The following is a 17229-nucleotide window of genomic DNA, read 5'->3' as shown; positions in this document are numbered from 1 at the left end:
TCCTGGAGAAACCCCAGGCACGGGGATGGGCTCCCAGAGTCTGAGGGGTCCTGGCTACCAGTGTCCCAGAGGTAGGGTTCCCAGGCCGTGGGATGCCCATACCCAGCACCGACACAGACAGCAGCTGGGACAGTGTGTGCCCCCAGTGTGTGCTCTGCCCAAGCCCCGTCCCAAGACGGCCCTGGGACCCCCAAGCTTCCCCAATGGCCCAACAGGAACAATGGAGTCCTACAGGAGGGGAGGAGAGAGAAAGAGACCAAGGCTCTGGGGACATTCGGAAACCCAAGAGGGGCAGCCTTGGATGCAGGGGTCAGCAGAGGACACTGGGGTGACATTTGCCAAATCGGCGGTGGCTGGAGACTGTCCATCCCCGGACACAAGCCTACGCCCATCACAGACTCAGCGTCCTTTATTGCACAGCGAGACTGTGATCTTTCCCCGGTGTGGGTGCGGGTGGAGAACCCCTCGGCCAAGCCCCGGTGCAGGCGGTAGGCCAGCTCAGCAGCCTGGCCACAGGAGGGTGAAGGCACCGCGGCTGCAGCGGAAATCCGGCTCTGGCTGCTCCGGCTTGGGCTCCACGGAGACCAGGCGCCGAGCCCCGCGCTGGGTCAGGGGGATGCAGTCAGAGACGCGGACCTCCAGGGCGCGGCCCTCCCTGAAGGAGGGAGGTCAGGGTCCGGACGGGCAGGGCTCCGCAGCCCCGCAGCCGCCCCCGCGCCCCGAGACTCACCCCTGGCAGTGCGCGGCCAGCACGCCCACCAGCTCCCCGATGCGGTTGTCCAGCGGCGGCCGGGAGCGGTGCAGACACACCACCAGGTCGTCGTAGCCCCGAGCGTGCAGCACCACCAGCTGGTCCCGCCCGCTGGTCACGCTCAGCCCGGTCACCTGAAGGGGGCGGGGTCTCAGGGTCAGGGGCGCGGCAGGCCCTCCTCCGCAAACCTGCACCCCCCACCCCGCAGCCCAGGAGCACAGGCCCGCCCACACGCATCTTCCCCTCCCCAGCACCCCGCCCGCTCCCGACGGCCTCTCCCAAGCTCCCCTCCTCTCCCCCAGGCCCCACAGCCCTGCTGTCCCCTCTAGGTCCCCTTCCTCCCTCTCTGGTCCTGCCCATAAAGGGGAGGCTTGGGCAGGGCGCACCGCACACGAGGGCTTTTTGCCCTGGTGGAATGTTCTAGATCTGCACAGTCTAACGTGGCACCACTGCTCACCTGTGGCTCTCCAGCACCTGAATGTGCTGGTGCCACTGAGGAGCTGAACTTTTACTTTTCTCTCCTTTTCACTGCATTTAAATAGCCACACGGGTCGTGGGCACCATAGCAGATGGTCCTCCACCCTGACAGTTACAGGGACCCCCAGCCTCAATCCCTGCCCTGGGTTGCCCCTTGGCCTGTGGGAATATGAGCTGCGGCTCCAGGGAGCAAGTGGGTCACAGAACTGGACAGAGAGGTGAAGGGAGGGGACCGGGTCCCACGGGTGGCAGCCACACACTGCAGCCAGGTCCATGCGGCCCAGGTCGGGGAGACCCCCGGGCAGGCACTGGCACAGATGTGGGCAAGGGGGCCATTTGGCATTTCGTTCTGCCAAAGAGTGGAGCAGGACGGGGGCGAGGAGGCCGAGGATGGGGGTCTGGGCCCTACACCCGTGGGGCAACCGGAAGCCTCTGCAGGCTGTTCAGCAGGGGCGCGTGGGGCGGGGGAGGAGTTGCCGTCCTGAGCTGATGCTGAGTTCTAGAAAGCTCCGGCCATCCCAGGTAGGCATGAGGGGAGGGCCCGGCAGTGCCCAGCAGGACACCGGGCCAGCTGGGGCCCCACGGATGCCCCCGCCCCCACACAGGGCTCACCACGTCCAGGGGCACGGCCCGCATCACCCGGTACTGCCGGCCCGGCTCCAGCTTGTAGAGGTGCCGGTCTGTGAGCAGCAGCGCCCGGTCCCGGCTTTTGTTGAAGCGATTCACCTGCGGGACAGGTGCTCTCAGGGTCACTTGCCTGCCCCAGGGGGCTCCCCAGCAGGTGTGGCCAGTGGCCTCCCCTCCCTGAGGCCACTCTCTCACTGACTGGGCTGGAGCTGACTACTTTTGAAGTTGCAGGATCAGCTGTGAAACCTGTAAGCTAGGCCTGGGCCGGGGCTGCCACGGGCCTGCAGCCCTGCACCCACTGCTCACCTTTCGGACATGGCTGGAGAAGAGCACGGCCCCGAAGCCGTCCTTTTCCCGAAGCGTCTTCAGTCGCTGAGCAAACAGGCCTGAGGCTGTGGGGTTGTCTGTGGCCTGAGGACAGATGGGGGCTGCTTGGGATGGGGTCTTGGGACCATGCTTGACTGACAGCAGCTCTCAGGGAATTGGCACAGTTATCCTTGACCTCAGAGAACCTCGTCAGGCCACGCGCCAGCCTCCTGGTGGGTCCACCTGCCACGCTGGCTTCCCTGAAGGCCCACCGCACAGACCCCCTGCAGCCCTGAGGTTCTAGGCACACGTGTCTGTGCCCTCCACACCCACCCACCAGCCCAGCTCCCCACGCCAGGCCTGGGCAGACTGAGAGATGGAAGGGGCTGGGTGGGACCTCTCTCCTCCATGCCAAGCCACCCACCTGGGCAAACCTCACGCCCCTGAGGCTTCATCCCCTGCAGAATGGGGCCAGGGGGCGGCTCACAGCACCCGTGTGGGCCAAGGGGGGCCATGGCATGGAGTCAGGGGGCTGTGCCTAAGAAGGGGGGGTCTGTGCCGGAGAATGGGGGTGCTGACCTGAAAACACAGGAAGGCAAGTGGGAGTAGGGCAGAGGGGGAGGTGCTGAGTAAAGCCCAGGCTAGCTGGTTCTGGGTGAAAACCCTTGAACTTCAGAGGCCAGGGGCAGGAACAGAGGGGTACAGCCCACAGGACAGCCAGGCCCAGGGAGAGGACAGCTGAGGCGGACATGGGCAAGGTTTCAGCCTTGAGCCCCTCCTTGGCACCCAGACCCCGCAGCCCTGACACTTACGGAGGACAAATAGTCCCGGGCCCAGGCCCGCCGGCAGCCCCAGTCCTGTCGCAGCTCCTGCAGGGCCGCCATGGCGGCCACCTTGGCCTTGATCTGAGCCATGTCTGAAGGGGGGATGTTCTTCACCAGCTGCCGGGCCCGCCACCTGGAGAGGGCCAGGTGGTCAGACGGACCCCTGTGCAGGCCTCACCCTTCCCTACTCCTGGTTCTGCCCCTTTTCCTGAGAACACACGTTAGTGCCTTTTCATGTCCCTTCCCCCACAGGATAAAGCTAAGCCCCTCAGCCAGGCACTAGCCACCCGCTGTGTCCCAGCCTCCCTGGTCTCAGTGGAAGGTGGCCTCTCCTGCTCTGAGCACGCTGGTTGCCCTTCACACCTCTCCTAAAGAACTCCTACTCAGCCTTCAAAGCCCTGCTCAGTTGCAGAGTTTCCCCCACTTCTAGCTCTGACCCACCAACCTCCCTGCAAGCCTCTAGCAAGGAGATGGAGGCCTGCATCCCCTCCAGATGTCCAGAATGGTGCTGGGGACATTAGGAATCTGCCAGCGGCTGTGGGGTGTGGGCAGCCAGCTGATGTGCACAGCCCCCTGTTTTCCTGCTTATCCAATGGGACCACCTGTCTCCTGGCTAGCACCAAGGGGTTCAGATGGCCCGGTCCGGGTGTTCATTGGGCTCTAGCTGAGTGGAAAAGAGTGAGGGGCAGAGGGCGAGTACCTGCAGAAGAGCGCCTGGCAGATGTCCTGGAAAGGCTGCAGCACAGCAGGGGGCGGCGGCCACACAAGGTCACGGCCGTAGAGTGGGGGCTGCCGTGCAGCCTGGAATCGCCGCTGCATCTCTGACAGGTGAGCGCGCACCTTGTGCCTCCGGAACCAGCGCATGATGGTGTAGATGGCCCTCAGTCGCCGGCAGTGCCGCCTGGCCAGCGTGCCCCGCCATGCCTGGGGGGCCAGTGGGAGGTGGTGCTCCGTTAGGCCCTGCCAGGCCCCGCCTCCCTCACCTTAGGAGACCCCAAAATGGAGGGGCACCCCGAGAATGTAACCATCAAAACCCAGACTGAAGATCCTACAAGGCAAGCGGCCCAGCGAACCCACAGATTTTAAAAGAGACTTAAGCAACGTATAGACCCTGAGTTGAACAGACTGAGGACACGACTGGGGACGTGTGGTTATTGACTGGACAGGACAGCAGCAAGTCAGTGTGAACTTTCTAAATCCTGTTTCTGTGATGGTATTGGGTCGTGTTCTTAAAAAATACCCCCTGTGTGTTACAGGAGATAACAGAGGTAACAAGGAAATGCAGTGTGTCGTCCTTAGTTGGATTCTGGGTTTTTAAAAGATGTAATGGGGGACTTCCCTGGTGGCGCAGTGGTTAAGAATCCGCCTGCCAATGCAGGGGACATGGGTTCGATCCCTGGGTCAAGAAGGTCCACATTCTGCGGAGCAACTAAGCCCGCGTGCCACACCTACTGAAGCCCACGCGCCTAGAGCCCGTGCTGTGCAACAAGAGAAGCCACCGCAGTAAGAAGCCCGCGTACCGCAACGAAGAGTAGCCCCTGTTCGCCGCAACTAGAGAAAGCCCGTGTGCAGCAGCAAAGACCCAATGCAGCCAAAAATAATAATAAAATAAAAAATAATAATAAAATAAAAATAAAAAAATAAAAGATGTAATGGGTCATAGTGGGACCCTTTCAGAAATTTAAATATGGCCTACATATTAGACATTCAGATGCGTAGAATACATTTTATCAGTGTTAGGTTTCTTTTTTTTTTTTTGGCCATGCCCTGCAGCATGCGGGATCTTAGTTCCCCCACCAGAGATGGAACCCGTGCCCCATGCAGTGGAAGCGCAGAGTCTTAACCACTGCACCGCCAGGGAACTCCCAGTGTCAGGCTTCTTGAATGTGCTAATGTCAGTGTGGTTATAAAGGGGGATGACCTTGTTCTTAGGATATGCCTGCTGAAGGATTTAGGGGTGTCATTACTTTATATGGTTTGGGAAAAAATACAAATATACGTGTATGTGAGTATCTGTATGTGCATATGGAGAAAGAGAGATAGAGACAGACAGAGACAGGGTGCGGGGGCGAGGGGAGAACATAATTGGAGCAATCCAGGTGAATAGTAATCATTGTACGAATCTTTCCACTTTTCTGTAGGTTTGAAATGTTAAAAATAAAAAGTTATGGGGAGAGGTGGGAGAATCCTTATCCTTTGGGAAGACATAGTGAAATGATTATAAATGAAATGATTTGCTTCAAAATAACCGGGATAGAGGTGCGATGTCTACCCAAAACCACGTTGGTCATGTGACGTGGTTGACACAGGGCAGTATGCGTGTGGGAATATAGCACACCATTTTGCACGCTTTTCTCCAGGTCTGAAATCTTTCAGAATAAATGGAAGAAAAGAAGGAAAAAAGAAAGGAAGGAAGGAAGCCAGATTCCTGAATGTCCTGTTTTGAGCACCTGGGCCTGAGGCTGGTGGCCACAGAACAGAGGTGACCCCAACAACATCCATACTTTTTGCTTAAGTCAGTTTCAGTGTCGGTTTGTCACCTGCGAGCGGGGGCTCCCCCGGTACTTGGAAGTGTGCCTGTGCCCTCCTCAGTGCACGCACATCCCGCCAACTCCGGGTGGAACACACCCATCTCTCCCCTCCCCCCAGGTAACGCACAGCTCTCTCCTTCCCATCCTCCCACACCCTGCCTGGTGGCCGTCCAGCCCCGCCGCACCTTCTGTAGCAGCAGCACGATGATGGGGATGAGACACGCGCGGCTCTGCTCCAGCGTGACCAGCGTCCGGGGCGAACGGATGAAGAGCTTGCTGTGGCCGAAGGCCACGTCCCCCTGCAGCCCGTGCTGCTCCAGGAGGGCGCTCACGGCCGCCCTATCGGAGCCCAGCAGGTGGTTGGGCCACGTGTACTCACAGGTCATCTTGTACCTGTCACAGAAGGACCGTGGGGTCCCAGGGGTCCCAGACCCTGGGGAGGAGTGCGGACCCGCCCCGCCTTGACTCGCCCCGCCCCCAGGCCACGCCTACTCCAGCGCCGCGCCCACACCCTCCCTGCTGATCCCACGCAGCCCATCCCCGCCCCGCCCCACCCCACCCCGTGTGTCACAGGAGGGACCTCGGTGACTGTCAGTGCCCTGAGGTCAGCAGCGTGCAGGCTCCCGCCCTGAAGTCTGAAAAGCGCCCGCTGCTTTGGGCACCCGCGCGGCCCGCTGCTGGAACCCTTCAAGGACACGCCCCTGGGGGAGGGGGCCGTACCTGAGCAGGAATCGAGAATAGGGCTGGCGGGAAGCGAAGCCGGCCCTGCGGACCCTCACGTTCTCCAGCAGCCCCAGGTATGCGACCTGGTGGCGACAGTGGCCCTCGTCCAGCTTCGCGGCCACCTTGTCCTCATTGGGCTTGATGCAGCGGACGTAGAAGGGCTCCTGTGGGGACAAAGGACACTCGGAGAGGCCAGTGTCACGGCCCTACAGTCACCCGGCAGGGGCAGCAAGCGAGCTGTCTCCATCCTGCCGTCTCCATCCTCCCACGCTGCCGTCTGCGTGGGGAAGAGGCTCTCAGGGGGAAGGGGAGGCTGAGGGCCCAAGGGCAGGCCGAAGGCTGAGGCCAGGAGGAGACTGGGGATGAGGGGTGGCGGGCAGCATGGGACCTGGGAGCCCAGTGTTGGGTGCGGGCAGGAGGCTGGCCCAGAGCCAGGTTCTGACCGGGCAGCAAAGCCCCTTAGCCCTTCCTTTCGCTTCTCAGAGGCCTGCTGAGTCTCTGGATATTCTGCTGTCCTTCCACTGCCCCCTCTGACTTTGCGCCCCAAGCTCTGCAAGGTGCTCGTGCCACTTTCCTGTCCCTGTGGCCCCAGCTTCCAGAAGCTAACCCCGTATCTGGGCAGGACCAGGGCTGGGTCAACCCAAGCTCTGAGCAAGGTCTCCCCCAGCCCATCCCCAAGAGGCAACGAGGCCAGGGGAAGGCTGCCGGGACCCCGCATTTACTCAAGCCTCCGCCTGGTCCAGGGCATCTTAACCTGTGCAGCGGCTGGTCCCTCCCTGCTGGAGGGGGTGTGGCTCGCAGCAGAGAGGAAACAGAAGGATCCGGAAGGATCCAGACTCAGGGTGGGGTTGGGGGGCCGTACCTTGGAGGCCAGGTTTTCCACCAGGGCCACCATGGAGTTCTTGAAGAGTGTGCCGGCTGTCAGGGGGCGCTTGGTCACCTCCGTGATGTCCTGCTGCCCATCTGGCCACATGGCCCGCAGGGTGGGGTCCGTGCTGTGGACACAGGCTGCATGGCCAGCCGCCCTCCAGGACAGCCCGCACCCCAGCCTGGCCATTTGTAAGCTTCATGGCCTCAGCTTTGACCCTCAGGCTGTCTGTGAGCATCAGACCGGAGTGTCTGAAGGCCCTTCCAGCCAGAGCCCCTGGGCCCTCGCCCTCTGGTGCCCACACGCATGCCCACAGGGCCTGCTCACCTGTTGTACAGCAGCCGCTTGAAGTCCTGGAAGAGGGAGTCTCTGTTCTTGTCAATGAAGCCCTCCGCCGAGTACCTGGTTGGGGGGGACAGGGCCACTGAGGAGACGGGGCCCTTGGACGGCCCCCAGCGTGCCCCTCCCCCTCCTCCCACCTGGTCAGCCTCTCTTCCTTCCTCCTCACGTGCTCCTCTTCCTTCCCCTCTCCTTTCTGTCTTCCCTCTCATCACATAAGACCTCCACCCTCAGAAGTTTCTCTCCTGAAAGATGCCAAATGTCGCATCACTGAATCCTGGCTCTAGCACATACATGCGGTGTGACCTGACCTAGGGCAAGTTACTTAAACTCTCTGTGCCTCAACAGAGACCACAAGCTCAGAACAGTGCCTACTGAGTTTCCAAAAATATCGGGCGATTGCAATTACAACCAGGAACTCCTGAGTCATGGGTCTATTTTGTTTCGGTGGCACTGAGAACCTCAGATTCATCGTCTCGTCCTTTGACTGTTAGAAAGCTCAGCACTAAAATCTTGGCTTCACTTGCAGCTCCTAGAAAGGCTCAAGGCCATGGGATCTGACTTCTGGTGGCTTCGTCTTTTGGACTCTTATTTCTTCTCCTTGCGAAGGACACGTTGGACACTTGTGCCTCTCTCTGTGTCACCTCAGATCCACTTCGGGGTGAGGTGAGTGACAGGGAAATTAATAATAATCACGGCCACTCCTGGAAGACACCTGGGGCCTCGGTACTCAGTGTGTGGCCCGATGACCCGCAATGTCCATCTGGCCTGGGAGCTTGTTAGAAACACAGCCTCTCGCCCCTCTGCTCCTCCTCGCTGGCCTGCACCTTGATGTGCAGGCTTTGCTCAAAGCGTGACAAGAACTGGCCCTGGGCTAGGAGCAGAGGTCCACCCTGGCTGCACCTCGGACTCTCTAGCCCCTCTCCCAGAAATGGGCATTTTTTTAAAAGCTTCCCAGAAGATTCTATGATGCAGCCAGGGCTGAGAATCGCTATCTTAAAAGCCCCATTGTATGCTTTTTACTTGTGAATCTGGTGAAGGGCATATTTTCAGCACCTTAAAAAGGGGAGGGGGCAGAGGGGGGGACCAGACGCTCAGTGTGGGGCCCTTACATGACATCCCCTGCATAGTGCTTGATCCGGAAGTCTCGGCCAAACTCCATGGTCTTGTCTGTGGGGCAGAGCTATGGGCGGGGACAGGCCAGGTCAAGGCACAGAAGGTGTGGGGGGATCTGGGGGAGGGGGGGACAGTCCTGCAGAGAACGCTGAGCCACCGCCAAGGACCCCCCACCCCCAAGACAGGCAGCGTGGCACCCGTGGTGCCCTTTGCAGGGCTGGGACCAGCCGGGGGTGCACAGGGCGGCGGCGACCGCAGGGGCGGAGGGGCACCTGGCGGCTGGTGTAGTGTGGGTGGTGGCGGTGGTGCGTGTCCAGGGTCTGCAGGAAGATCCGGTCGGTGATGGGGCCCGCGGTGCTGCAGGCCTCATCCAGCACAGCCAGGATGCCCCGGTGGGGCCGCTCCACCAGGTCCACGATGGTGGCGTTGTTGAAGTACTCCACCTGCGGGAGGGCAAGCAGGGCAGCTCCCGAGCCCAGTCCGGCCTCTCGCCCGAGTTCCTGCCCGGCGCCCGCTCCCCCCAGCCCTCCCCTGCACACACCCGCCCGCCCAGCGCCACGCCTCTCCCTCCAGGGCCCGAGGTGTGCAGGACGGGCCCCGGCACTCACGCTCTGCCAGGCGATGCCCTCCCGCTCGTATTCCTCCTGCTCCTGCTTCAGGATGAGCTGGATGAAGAGCTGCTGCAGCTTCTCGTTGCAGTAATTGATGCAGAACTGCTCGAAGCTGGGGGCGGAGGGGCCGTTGAGAGTCCTGCCTCGACCGCCCACCGCAGGGCTTTTGCTCCATGGGGAGCAAGCGCAACAAATGGCAAGCTTCCCCGCAAATAGATCCCCTGAGGTTTGCCTGAGGGGCTGGTGCCAGGCGCCCCAAGTGGCCTCTCTGTCGGGGAGCATCTCCTGCTCCTGGCCGCTCTTTTACCCGCCTGCCCCCAAGTCCAGCACGCACGCCCTGGAGTGGATCTGGGAGTCCCAGCTAGCGGAAGTGAGCCGAGATCTTGCCTTCCCAGGCACCAGTGGACAGCAGCACAGCTGAGGCTGGCTTGAAGGCACGAGCCTGGGGCCAGGGACCGACCGGCACCGACGCCGGACCCCCTGCTCCCCAGCCCAGCCGAGCTCCCCAGGACTAAGGCGGCCCTAGAGGGTGGGCGGGGTCAGGGTGTGGTGGCAGGGCTACCCACCTGTTGACAGGGAACACCTCGAAGCCGTAGATGTCTAGCACGCCGATGACTGTGTCCTTGCCGTCGCGCCGGGGGTCCCGGTCCCGGGGTTCCATGACACGGTTGATCCGGTCCACCACCCACTCAAACAGCCGCTGGTACACTGCCTGGGAAGAGGCCAGGAGCCAGCTGCCTCTGACTGCCTCTGGCCCCGTCTCCTCCGGGAAGGCCTCCAGGTTGCCCCCCCCCACCCCCAGGGCACCTTGGCACAGGCGTCCCGGGCATAGCTGGCCTCGGCCGCAGTGTGGCCCTTCTCGATGAGTTCCCTGCCTCCCGAGGCCACGGTGCGAGCCAGCAGGCAGCGCAGCACCATCCCCCGGGGTGTGGCCGTCAGCTCAGCCACGTGGTCCACCAGCACCTCATCAGTCACCGCCAGGCGCCTCTGCTCCAGGCTGCCCTCCTCCAGCTCCACAAACTTGATGTTTCCCTGGTGACGCGGGAACCGTGAAGAGGCAGGCTCCGCGTCTCAGAGGAGCCTGCTGCACCCCTCTGCCCCCAGAGGGGCGGGGGAGGCAGGGACGCGGGGTACAGTAGAGCTTGGCTTCTACCACATACACAGCCAGAGAGAGAGAGGGGAGCGCTTCCTGGAGCACGCCAGAGCCTTCCCCAAGGCTTCCCCCCCGAACGTCACGTGAGTGGTCCCACTGCATCCTTCTGCGGCCGGCTATGTGCTACCCACTCCTCATGCTTCCTCAGAGAGAACTAAGGCTCAGAGGCACTGAGTAACCTGCCCAAGGCCACACAGCTCTTAGGTGACAGAAGCAAAAGGCCGGTCTGCATGTGCTCAGCTTTACTGAGCCAGACTGCCCTTGCCTGCTAAGTCTGGGCTGATCTACCAGACAAGGACCAGGCCCATTCTGGGCATTCAGGGCCCACGGCTTAGGGCCCGGTCTGTGGGAACCCATGGCCAAAGCAGCTCAGTTTCAGCAGAGGGAGAAGTGGGCCAGTAACATGGCTGGGTTGTCAGAGGCCAGTCTCCTCCTCCAGGGGAGGTGCCCGGCCAGGGCACCACATGGGGCAATGGCCGCAGAGCCCACAGCCAGGCTCACCAGGTGCAGAATGGCGGCCAGGATCCGGTGCACGGAGGCCACCTCCTCAGGACTGAAGCCGATCACCCGCATGGCCTCCGTCACCGCCTGGTGGTGGCTCTTCTCGTCGCTGTCCAAGACCTGGGGGAGAAAGGGCTCAGCACCCCAGTGCCACGCTGAGCCTCGAGTCCTCTGTCCCAGTGCGCATGCTCACCCACTGCACCCCCATCCCGGCGCTGAGCCCGATTCCTCCAACTGAAAGCCTGCCGAGTCAGGCCCCACCAGTCCCGCTGAGCCACGCACACCGCCCTGGGCCCTGCTGAAGTCACTGGCTACCAGCACCAGGGCCCTGGGACTAAGCGTGATTAGAGCCTGGGCTCCCCGCCCCGACTCACACTGAGCCCCGCCCCCTGGCGGGTGAAATTATACAGCGCAGGGTTTCTCTGCAGGTGCAGTTCTTGCAGCTCCTTGTCCTCACAGCCCCGCAGCACCTGGAGGACCCGACACCCCTCCGTTAGGCCCCTGAGCTCCAAAGACCCCACCCACGTACGCAGGACAAACAGACGCGTCCTCCAACCACCGCTGACCCAACAAATTCATGGTGTGGGTCAGCACAGTGATGGTGTGGACACCGCCTGAGCCCAGGGAGAACCTACTTCTAGGTCAGATACTGTGTAGACACCACACCTATCCAGGGAAAGACCACTTCAGTGGCCAGACATGGTGTAGATACCACCTGAGTCCACAGAGACCCACTTCAGAGGTCAGACACATTGCAGACATTGCCTGTGTCCTGGGAGGACCTACTTCAGTGATCAGACACGCTGTAGACACTGCCAGTGTCCAGGCAGACACACTTCGGTGAGTCAGAAAGAATGTAGATACCACCCAAGTCCAAGGAGATCCCGCCTCAGTGGGCCAAACATGGTGTAACCGCCTGAGTCCAGGGAGACACCACCTCAGTGGGTCTAACCCAGTGTAGACACTATCAGTGTCCAGAATCCACCTCGGTGTCAGACATGGCGTGGACACTGCCCTGCCCGCGTCCAGGGGGACCCCACGTCAGAGTCAGATGAGGTGTACACACAGCCATGTCCAGGGAGCTCCCACCGCAGTAGGGGCAGGGCCGGGGCGAAGGCATGGAGGGAGAGGGGAGGGAAAGGGACTGTGGGTGGGGCAACCAGAAGGCCTTCCCTGAAGGTCTCCCCCTGCCTGCTTTGGCTCACCTGGTAGAAGGCATGGAAGTTCCTCTCACCCACGTGCTGCTTGAGGACCCGAGACTGAGGAGAGAGGAGCAGCTGGACCGAGGCCCGGATGCTGGCCCCACCCCAGGGGACCTGTCCCAGAGCCCCCCCGGGCAGTGCAGGTAGGCGGTGGTGGCTGACCTGGCTACAGAGGGAGCCCCGCCCGGTGAAGCTGGGACATCGGGAAGGTAGGTTCCTGCCCCCAGGGGGCCAGGCCTGGGAGGCTCGGCGTGGTGGGGCAGCTCTGCCTGGTCCCCCCGAGGGAGGCCTTTGTGCGGCCCATCTGCCCGGGGTCTCGGTAGTAAGGCCCACCTTCTCCAGCAGGTAGCTGTGGATGTGTCCCCCCACGGGGTCTCCTTTGAAGTCAAAGTTGATGTCCATGTACTTGCCGAAGCGGCTGGAGTTGTGGTTGCGGTTGGTGCGAGCGTTGCCGAAGGCCTCCAGCACGCAGGTGGACTTGAGCAGCACGTCCTTGACTCTGCGTGGGGCAGAGGGGCCGAGGGGCTATAACGCAAAGACCTCGCGCTGGGGACTGTGCCCGGGTCCAGCATCCCCGTCTGAGGCTTCCCCATCACAGGAGGAGAGGGAGCCTGAGGGCCTGGCCTCACCCTGCGCTGCCCCTTGCAGGCCTTTGACTCTGAGATGCCGGGAAAGGCACCTGCAGGGGGCTCACGCCGGTTGCCCTGTAAAGCCTTGAGCCTTGAAAGGCGTTGGCCCTGCCTTCCCGGACCAAAGCTGCAGCCCAGTGAGGAGCTGGGTCTGGACCCTCGGCGCCAGCCACGTGTGCTTGGGAACTTCCATCGCTGTTCCCACCCCACTCCTGCCCCGAACCCCACCTTACCCCACCTCAACGGGAAGAGCCGGGGCTCCCGCATAGGTAGCTGCTCCTACAAATCCCCGCTGGTGAGCTGCTGGCAGGCAGGTGGGCCCTGGGTTCCGGGTTCCTGACCCAAACCCTGACACCCGGCCTGGCATCCTGGGCCTTCCTGACGGGCCAGCCAACTTTTCCACTTCCATCAGGTCCCGGTGAGGGCCCAGCACCCGTCTGTTGGCCCTCTGCACCTCACTCCCTTCCCGTCCCTAGAGGAAGGGCACCCACATGCTGGGCCTCGCCTCTCCTTGCGTCGAGAGGTCCGGGCTGCGGCTTGGAGTCCTGGAGCCTTGCTGACAGCCACTGAACTTGGCCTGAGCCGGGCTCCACTGTGTCTCTTGCCCCCCATCAGGCATGAGGCCCCTCCCCACCCCCTCCCCACCCTCACCTCTCCACCTCGGCCCTCTGGCTAGGGTTGGTGACGGCAGCGATGTATTGCATGATGTGCTTGCTGGCTTCTGTCTTCCCTGCCCCACTCTCCCCTGCCGGAAAGAAGGACAGTCGGACAGAATTTCTGGCTTCTCCCCCTTAACCAGCTCCCGGTGCCCATCCCCACTCCCAGGTGCTCCAATCACCTCCCCATCGCTGACAGATGAAAACACTGGGGCCCAGGGAGGCTGTGAGCCAGAGCCTGGGCCCTGGCTGCAGGGCAGGTACCTGAGATAACAATGCAGGTATCCCTGGACCGTTGCTTCATCGCCCTGTAGGCAGCGTTGGCCACAGCGTACAGGTGGGGCGGCCGCTCATAGAGCTCGCGGCCCTGGTACCTGGCGATGGCCTCGGGCCCGTACAGGGGCAGCTCCTGGTAGGGGTTCACGGACACCAGCACCTCACCGATGTACGTGTAAATGCGGCCCTTCTCGAACCTGGCACAGGCAGGGTCAGTCCTCAGTGCTCAGGGCCTCGGGGACACACACCTAGGTCCCGGGGCATTGGGCCCAGGCGGGAAGCCTTGGGGCCCTGGCCCACCCGCAGGGCTGAGAGTAGACGAGGGAGTTGGGGGGATAGGGGGTGCCGGCTGACTTGAGCCTTCCGAGTTGGGGGGATAGGGGGTGCCGGCTGACTTGAGCCTTCCTGGTGCCGTTTGCCGGGAGTCGCACCCCACACAAGGTAGTGGTGGGATCCAAGCTGCTCTCCACGGGGATCCTGATGTCACGGGAATCATGACTACCCACTTTATTAAGGGACTGACTTGCCCGAGGCCTTGCTGGGCAAGGCAGAGCTGGCAGCGTGGGAAACTGGGTTGAGGACCGGGAGGAGATGGGGGTGGGAGGCAGAGGGAGGGGCCTCCAGCTGTTTCCTTCTCAAGACCTGGGCGGGGACCCGGAAGCAGAAGCTGACCCAGCCCAGCCCCACCCAGACAGCAGGGACTGGGAGGGGTGCCACCACCCTCCCCCTGGGCACTTCCTCAGACTTCTTGACCCTTCCCTTCAGGAACCTAGCCACCCAGAAGGGTGCCTGTGTCCATCATCCCTCTCTTGACTCTCCTGCCCTGGGAGGAGCACTGGCCCGCCTGTGCCTGCTGCCCTGGCGACCCGCCCTGCCCCGCACAGCCTGTCCCGGGTTCCTCTTCCTCAGGAGTTCCCTGGCTTGGCTCCCCGCACACCCGGGACCTGCTGGAGACAGACTCTCTCATCTGCAAGCTGTGTGGCCCCAGGCTCAGGGTTCCATCATTAATACGGAGATGGTGATACCTGTCTCAGAAGCTAGTTTATAGGAATGAAGTGAAGTCATGCTTAGCTCTCTGCCCCATACAAAAGAGAAGCTCATTTCCTGTCTGACTCTCCATCCCACAGCCCCGGCCTTGGCTCAGGGCCCGCCCGTGCCTGACTTCGGCAATCTGGGGTCAGTGGGACCTGTCCCCAAGCTCTGCACAGTCACCTTCTGCTCCCCCTGGCTGTCCAGGGATGAAGCCAGCTCCTGGTGCCACCCCATGTCACCACCAACTCCTCCCTGCCCTCTGCCCTCCGGCAAATAGGGCCCCGTGTCACTTCTACCAGCCACACCCTGAAGCACCCCACATGCCCCCTGAGAGTGTTATCTCAGCTTGCCCACCGGCACCCCCCAGGGTGGGCCCTGACCACTTCCCTTGGAGCCCCCAGGGCCCAGCACAGCCCCACAAGGGGGACGGAGCATCCAGCCGGTCTGGGGGCCTGGCACCTGCCGGGAGGAGGGGTCAGGAGGCACCTGGGCTGTGTGGGAGGCCCGGGTCTGGGAAGCCTGCTCTAGCACCGGCTGGTTGCCCTGGCCCTGAGGCCACGGTCCTTCCTGTCCCGACGTCCCCCTGCGGTCACCCAGACAGCGGGCTGGCAGAGACCAGCGCGGGTGGGGATGGGGAGAAGGGGAGCCCCTGCCCGAGGTCTACCTGAGCTTCAGGTTCTCCATGAAGTCTTCCATGGTCACTTGGTCCAAAAGCACAAAGTCGGGCTTGCCGCACTCAGGGCCTTCGTCCTCCATCGCGCCGGTGGGAAGCACCCAGGCCAGGTTGCCCCGACCTTCCTGTGCAGAGCAGCTGGGGGGGGGGGGTGCTCTCGCACAGGCCCAGCCCTCCCTCCCGCAGCCGCGTGGTGAAGTAGGAAGTGGGTTCTTGTGGCCCCAGGGAGGGGTTGCCCTCCCTGCTTGCCGTCCCCTCCCAAGGGGCTCTGACCCCTGCTTCCTGGTTCCCCTCAGGGCGTGCCTAACGGTCGAGGCGGTTGAGGAAATGCCGACCCTCTGTGATCTCACCCTCGCCCCAAGCAGCGGAGTCTCTGCAGTCCCCAGCCCTGCTGCATCGAGTCACCGGTAGGACTGTGAGGAGGGCTTTCTTGACGTGGTGGCGGCCACAAAACCCGTCAACTCTCAGACCTCAACACTAGGCGGATTTTTGGGTAGGTACATTGCACCTTGATAAAAGGTGAACAAATGCTGATACCCAGGCCTTTGGGGCAGGAGCCTAGGCAGTAATCCTTCCAAGTGTGACCACGCTGCGATGTGAACCACAAAGCCAGCTTCCAGGCTTAGCCCGCCACAGCCACGGGGCTGGTGGTCTGGGTTCGTCATGCTGAGACCCAGTCTTGCCATTGGTCCAGGCTTCTGGATGTTTCCCAGAAGCGTCCTTTGTGTCCTCGGGGCCCACCTGCCTGTCCCTCTAGTAGTGAGGACCAGGAGCTGCACCAGGAGCCCTCCTGTCCCACCTTGGTCCTCACCTCCCAGACATGTGGCCTCACTTCTCTCCGTAGAGCAGGCGGGCCCTTTACAAGTGGCCAGACGGGCCAGCTCAGACTTCGACCACATGGCATCCGGGTTGGGGACGTGGGGCGGTTCTCTCTCATCCCTCCCCTTGCACAGGGAGGACAGCGTATTTCCCAGCTTTGAGTCATCCGTGTAGTACCTTTGGGATTCTCTACTCAAAAAGCTAGTTTATTTAAGAACTGTCTTTCAGTCAAGTCATTTTTTTTTTTACCTGAATGAATAAAAGAATTTATTCTGTGACATTTAGGGTCTAGACTAGAATAAAATTTTTGGTTCATTTTAGCTCGAGACTAGAATAAAATTTCTAACCAAGCGTGATCAAAAGTCTCTCTTTTTTTTTAAAGTTTTATTGGAGAATAGTTGCTTTATAATGTTGTGTTAGTTTCTACTGTACAGCAAAGTGAATCAGCTACACGTATACATATATCCCCTTTTTTGGATTTCCTTCCCATTTAGGTCACCACAGGGCATTGAGTGGAGTTCCCTGTGCTATACAGTAGGTCCTCATCAATCAACTCACTTTTTAAACTCTGAAACATTGTTTGATATGCACGGGTTTTTTTCCTTCAAATACTTTAAAACGAATACATATCTAATGAAATTGTAAAGTGCTTATTTTCAAATGCCTGATAAAACCAAGCCTCACAGCACTGCGCCCCATTGTTCTGAGAGGACCCTCCCGTCGGGACCAGGCTTTGGCTCCACCCTGTGCCAGGCCTGGGGCTTCTCTTGAGCAAATTCTGGTCAAGTTTCATCCTCCCAATCTCTGAAGAGCCCCTTCGCACCCCCTGCCTCTTTGGCTGGTGCTTTTGAAGGGTTTTCCAAACCAAAGCTCAGGAGTACCTGGGGAGTTCTCATGGAGCCTCAAGGTTTCACTTCCCCAACCTCTGGGCCCGGGGTTTGCATTAAATTAACAAGTGAAAAAAATGATGCGAAACTTGAGACATTGAAACCTGAACTCGATAAAATTTTCCCGTCATGGGACTTCCCTGGTGTCCCTGGTGGCGCAGTGGTTAAGAATCCACCTGCAGGGGACATGGGTTCGAGCCCTGGTCCGGGAAGATCCCACGTGTGACA

The 17229-nt window shown here is 61.1% G+C and overlaps 1 protein-coding gene across 1 annotated transcript; it reads right to left on the bottom strand.

The window, feature by feature from the left end:
* Positions 1 to 410: 410 nt before the first annotated feature.
* MYO1G (myosin IG) lies at positions 411 to 15306 on the bottom strand. The gene is made up of 22 exons (XM_068550303.1): positions 15287 to 15306; positions 13579 to 13787; positions 13310 to 13403; positions 12363 to 12528; positions 12033 to 12086; positions 11202 to 11297; positions 10828 to 10947; positions 9981 to 10205; positions 9740 to 9885; positions 9171 to 9285; positions 8835 to 9005; positions 8559 to 8629; positions 7435 to 7509; positions 7102 to 7234; positions 6237 to 6403; positions 5702 to 5909; positions 3686 to 3909; positions 2974 to 3118; positions 2162 to 2266; positions 1841 to 1954; positions 731 to 885; positions 411 to 655 (listed from the first exon to the last, which is right to left on the bottom strand). The coding sequence occupies exons 1-22, from the start codon at positions 15304 to 15306 to the stop codon at positions 499 to 501; spliced, it is 2970 nt and encodes a 989-aa protein (XP_068406404.1). The 3' UTR covers positions 411 to 498.
* Positions 15307 to 17229: the final 1923 nt, after the last annotated feature.

This window comes from Eschrichtius robustus, chromosome 8 (assembly GCF_028021215.1).
Source record: "Eschrichtius robustus isolate mEscRob2 chromosome 8, mEscRob2.pri, whole genome shotgun sequence".
NCBI classification, from domain to species: Eukaryota; Metazoa; Chordata; class Mammalia; order Artiodactyla; family Eschrichtiidae; genus Eschrichtius; species Eschrichtius robustus.
The sequence above is the reverse complement of the archived record's forward strand: the minus strand, read 5'-3'. Positions and strand labels throughout refer to the sequence as shown.

Coding starts and splice junctions, on each gene's coding strand:
- MYO1G (XM_068550303.1), bottom strand. CDS start 15,306: ATGGAGAACCTGAAGCTCAG. Junction 12,087..12,362: donor ACAGCTACCTGCTGGAGAAG/GTGGGCCTTACT, acceptor CTCTCTCCTCAG/TCTCGGGTCCTCAAGCAGCA. Junction 8,630..8,834: donor CACACTACACCAGCCGCCAG/GTGCCCCTCCGC, acceptor CCCCGCCCATAG/CTCTGCCCCACAGACAAGAC.